The sequence below is a fragment of the Aplysia californica genome, unplaced genomic scaffold (assembly GCF_000002075.1).
Source record: "Aplysia californica isolate F4 #8 unplaced genomic scaffold, AplCal3.0 scaffold00364, whole genome shotgun sequence".
In the NCBI taxonomy this organism is placed as follows: domain Eukaryota; kingdom Metazoa; phylum Mollusca; class Gastropoda; order Aplysiida; family Aplysiidae; genus Aplysia; species Aplysia californica.
Genome location: NW_004797634.1, coordinates 243358 through 248751, shown reverse-complemented (window position 1 = coordinate 248751; position 5394 = coordinate 243358). Strand labels below are relative to the sequence as shown.

Sequence of the window (5394 nt, the reverse complement as noted above, 5' to 3'; positions counted from 1 at the left end):
GGCCGTGGCGGCGGGGCATTTTTGGTGGGTCACTTCCGGTGAAACGCTGAGCGCTTCTAGGGTTAACACTTTCCACCCACGCAGCGTGCAGCAGAGCGCTCAACACTTATCCCCATGGACCAGGAAACAGGTGCGGTACACGCTATATCACACCGGCGCCGATCGGCATTCCGTGGGGGAAAGGGGCGGCTTCTTACCATCACCGATCGGCTTTCCGTGGGGAAAAGGGACAGCTTCTTACCATCACCGATCGGCATTCCGTGGGGAAAAGGGGCGGCTTCTTACCATAACCGATCGGCTTTCCGTGGGGAAAAGGGGCGGCTTCTTACCATAACCGATCGGCTTTCCGTGGGGCAAAGTGTTAAATAAAGAGGCACTTTGGACAAAATAGTTCTGAGGCGACAGAGTGCACAGGGCTGAAATAGGAATGAAGGTATTCAGATGTTCTCATAATCATTGCAGTATTGCGCATCCATCATTCACTGAATGGAAATGTGCTCGATATAAATTACATTTTTTATTATTATTATTATTATTATTATTATCATGATCATTATATTAATTATTATCATTATAATCATTATTATTACTATCATTCATGATAATTCTTATAGTTAATCCATCTATGTGTGATGACGACTGATGCATCTACATTGGAGAAAATTTCTTACTGGAAATAAAATAAAGCTTCTGCTGTAGTGGAATAGCCGATAAGACTAACCCTGGAAGCAAACAGTTTGCCACATTTTGAGCATGATCTTTATCATTAGTATTGTTTTCACTACTACAGTACATCAGGCTACAGATGTTGGGGGTGTCATTTCTGAATACTTGTTTGTTTAGTATAGGGTTTATCGGCGCTCACAACCGCATAAGTTCATATGAGTACCAAGGGGTGGGTGTCAACAGAGAACTCTTTACAGGGAATAAGACTTAGACTGCTCACCTCTCTAGCTTCAACAGCACAAGGTCCGCTTCGACTATCAAGGCACTCAGGAAACAGCAGGTCACAAGAGAGTGACAAACATACAAAATAAGTAGAGGAAAATGACAATAGTAAGGATCAGGAAAGAAAAAGCAGCAGTTCCCTGTTGTAGATCAGGCACAGTTATGAACAGTTATGAGCGTGACATGAGTCAGCCCTTTCTACTATGCTTGAACGAGAAATGTCCCCCCTTTGGGAATGGCCTATAAACACTACAGTCAGTGGCACTGCCCCGGGGGATTCTCAATACTTGCACGAGCTTCCTTTGACTATACAGGAAGAAACAATACAATACTCGTGGTCTGAAGGCACTTTCCCCGTTGACCGTTTCAGTCAATAATGGTGACTTGAAGGCACTATCTCCTTTTAGTTTTACAATACTTGCAACAAAACAACAAAATAAGGTCATATCGGTGCCGAAGATTAGAGGTGTTACAAGAGAGTTACAAACACAAAAAGAAGAAGGAGGGTAGATAAGGATGATAGGTCAAGTTTGATAAGAAAGAAGGACAAACCACACCAGAGCACCCGCCAACCACCCACTAATGCACTATCTCCACTGACTGTTTCAGTCAATAAAGGTGACTTGAAGGTACTAACCCCACTGACAGTTTCAGTCCCCACTGACAGTTTCAGTCAGCAGCGCTCACTCAGGATACAAACAAACAGACAGAAGGAACGGCTGACAGAAAACCTGACGACACAACACAGCCCACACACCTTCTCCTTCTCCTCCTCGTAGTCGGTGATGAGCTTACAGAAGGGTGTGTCAGAGAGCAGTCTCCATGCCGTGATCCCCTCCCCTCTGGCCCCCGCCGTCTCCGAGCTCTCCTCCGCCACCCCCGACCCCCCCACCAACAGAATCTTGTGTCTGGGGCAGTAGGACACGGAGCTGATGCCACGAGGGTACTGGCTGGCCAAGGCAAACGTGTAGCGCAACAGAAAGCCGTTGTCACGGTCCACAAAGTAACTGGACATTGAGCCGTGGTGGTTGATGATCAGCAGCTCTTGGGACCTGAGGAGAGTTGGTGAGTAGGTTTAGTAAGTCAGTAGCACCGCCCGGAAGGTAGAGGAGAGTTGGTGAGTAGGTTTAGTAAGTCAGTGGCACCGCCCCGGGAAGGTAGAGGAGAGTTGGTCAGGAAGTTTAGTAAGTCAGTGGCACCGCCCCGGGAAGGTAGAGGAGAGTTAGTCAGAAAGTCTAGTAAGCCAGTTTTAGTTTTAGTAAGTGTTTTACGGCACTTGCAACGCAATAAGGTCATATAAGTTTAGTTTTAGTTTCAGTAAGAGTTTTACGGCACTTGCGCAACACAGTAAGGTCATATAAGTGCCAAAGATTAGAGGTGTTACAACAGAGTAACATGAGCATGACAATGATGAATCAGCCCATTTATAATTCTATATGCATAAGAACATGTTTATGTCCCCCCTTTGGGAATGGCCTAAAGACACTTCAGTCAGCGGCACCGCCCAGGAGGGTGGAGGAGAGATAGTGAGTAAGTTCAGTAAGTAAATTTATTTACTGTTTAAGACCATTGGCCCACATCGTATAGAACACCCATTTGTTCAATAAAATTTCCATTTACAATTCTACTGTGCATAAGAACATGATAATATCCCCCCTTTTGGAATGGCCTACAGACACTTCAGTCAGCAGCACCGCCCCGGATGGTGGATGTCTGGAGACAGGGAAAGATGTTTGTCCGTATGTCCTTTAGTTGTTGCAGTGTAGTTTTTAGTACAGGTTGTGCACATATCTCTTATCATGGGTCAAACATTGCATATTTCTGTCACTGGGCCGAGTCAGGCTGGGAGGAATTAACAATTTCCTTTGAGAGACAAAATATGGACAATAGAAAATAACGTGAAATTCAACTTCAATTTCATGAGACTTACACTGCGGAGAGTTGTCAGTTTTCGTTAGAGTTTTACAGCACTTGCGATACAAATAGGTTATATATGTGCGGAAGATTAGAGACGTTACTGCAGAGTTAGTTATAGTTTCTGCCGAGAGAGATACAACATCCAAACAGAAAGACCAAGATGCTCGATAAAAATCCAACTCGGGTTTCTCGCGTGCGACAGCAAAGTGCCTTACTGCCACACCATAGACAGCGGTAGGTGTTTTTGTAATGAAAAGAACATAATAATAATAATAATAATAATAATAAAAATGTAGATCATTTCTATAGCGCCCACTCCCATGTGAACACAGCTCTAGGCGCTTTACATAAATGCATGTACGAACAATATTCCCACACGAACACACACACGCGCACACACACACACACACACACACACCTACTAGCTTATCATACGCTTACAATCCATTCTGTGATGGTTGCCACGGATATTTTTAAAATTAAAAATTAAAAACTGAACTGGTAAAAAAAAAGGAAACAAAACATGTTTACCATTTGTCGTCAGGCGGGGAGAAGTCAGTGAAGATAAGAGCAGCCACAGCGTCGCTGAGATCTGGTGTAGCCGTCTCACCCGACGTCTGGAGATGAGGGAAAAGGGAAGACGTTTGTCAGTATTTTAAAAAAAATTTTTAGTAGAGTTTTTATGCTGCTCGCCACTGCATAAGGTTATATGAGCGCCAAGGGGTGGATGTCAACAGAGAAATCCTTACAGGGAATCAGGCTAACTCTGCTCACCTCTCTAGCCTCAACAGCACAAGGTCTGCTTCGACTATCAAGGCACCCCGGAAATAGCGGGTCACAAGAGAGTGGCAAACATACAAAAGAAGTAGAGGAAAAATGACAACAGTAAGGATGAGGAAAGAAAAAGCAGCAGTTCCCAGTTGCAGTTCAGGCACAGTTATGAGCATGACATTGATGAATCAGCCCATTTACAATTCGACCGGTTTATTTTTAGTAAGAGTTTTACGGCACTTGCAACACAATAAAAAGAGGTGTTACAAGAGAGCAACAAACACAAAAAAGAGGAAAGATCAGGACGATAGATATTTGGTAGGAAATAAGGAGCAAACCACACCAGAGCACCCGCCAACCACCCATCTGGAAAGGAGGGAAGATGTTTGTCAGTATGTCCTCCAGTTTTAGTGTAGTTTTTAGTAAGTGTTTTACAGCACTTGCAACACAATTAGGTCATATATAAGTGCCCCAAGATTACAGGTTGTACTGGAGAGTAACGTACAAAGAAAAGAAGAAGAGATTATGACGACATGTTTTATAGGAAAGAAGAAGCAGACGGCACCAGAGCATCTGTAAACCACCCCAGCAGCTCTAGAACACTCAAAAAATTCTCGACTTCATGGGAAGCATACATTGAAAGCTGCAGATTGCATGCGCTAAAACACTAACAAACTGACAAGATTTTTAAATGTCTATAGGCGGGATAGGCGGGTACCCATTCCCATCTGGGTGAAAAGAGGAAAATTTATGGAAAGTGCCTTTCCCAAGGACACAACATCGGGTCCCTGGTGGGATTTGAACCCTCAACCTTATGGTTACGAGTCCGAGAGTTTAACTACTAGGCCACAGACGCCACACACTATTTTCCCTAACAAAGAGCACATTCAAAAATAATGTACATGACTTATTTGATAGCGACAAGGTCTCCTTTGTTTGTCTCATAGCATGATTTATCTGCCGTCGGCTTGCTAGGCCAGTCATGATTTCACCAACGCTGTCACCAACCAGCTCGCACCTCTCCTACCTCATCCAAACTTCTCCATGGACACAAAGAGACAGCTTATCACCTCAATATTTGTACCAGCATTATGCTACCAGTGCCAGACCTGGACATTAAGTAAAACCCATGAAAGCAAAATCACTGAAGGCGAAATGAAATGTCTCCGCAAAACTCTTAACATTACAAGACAAGACAGGCAGAGAAATGAAGAAGTCAGAGCAGCTATCGGCACTGGGTCCTGCCTGCATTACATGGAAAGACAGAGGATAAAATGGTTTGGCCACCTGTTACGTATGTCACCTGGCCAGCCAGCCTCGAGAGCCTACAACACCAAGCACTCAGGCTATAAAGGAAGAGGAAGACCACGCAAAAGGTGGATCGAGGGTGTCAAGGAAACCCTGAAAAACCATAATATCCCAACTGAAAGAGCAGCGGAGCTGGCCTACCATACAAAAACTGCATCTCCCCTCGACGCTTAACGGCAACAGAGGATGAAAAAGAAAAGAAGAGAGGGAAGACAAGTTCTCCTCACCCCGGGTATGGTAAAAAGCAGCGAGCCCACGATGTCAAACACGTCCACGGCCCCCGAGCTGCGGCTGCAAGCCACCATGGTCTCATCGTCCACCCACACCACACAACGCCACTGGGGGTAGGGCTCCTGGGGGATGGAACCTTTGCCATACAGGTTCTCCAAGCCGTCCCTCTGAGACCTGAACCAAATGATGGACATTTTAAAGTAGGCAAAGGAAGGGGGG

At 44.9% G+C, this 5394-nt stretch overlaps 1 protein-coding gene across 1 annotated transcript in view; it reads right to left on the bottom strand.

Annotated features, from left to right (window-relative positions):
• The window catches only part of LOC101864470 (neuroblastoma-amplified sequence), a gene marked incomplete in the record, with an annotated part of 104153 nt that extends 98784 nt beyond the window's left edge, over positions 1–5369 (bottom strand). The window contains 3 exon segments of the mRNA XM_013085297.2: positions 1706–2000; positions 3397–3482; positions 5172–5369. Coding sequence (XP_012940751.1) covers positions 1706–2000; positions 3397–3482; positions 5172–5369 — 579 coding nt within the window.
• Positions 5370–5394: the final 25 nt, after the last annotated feature.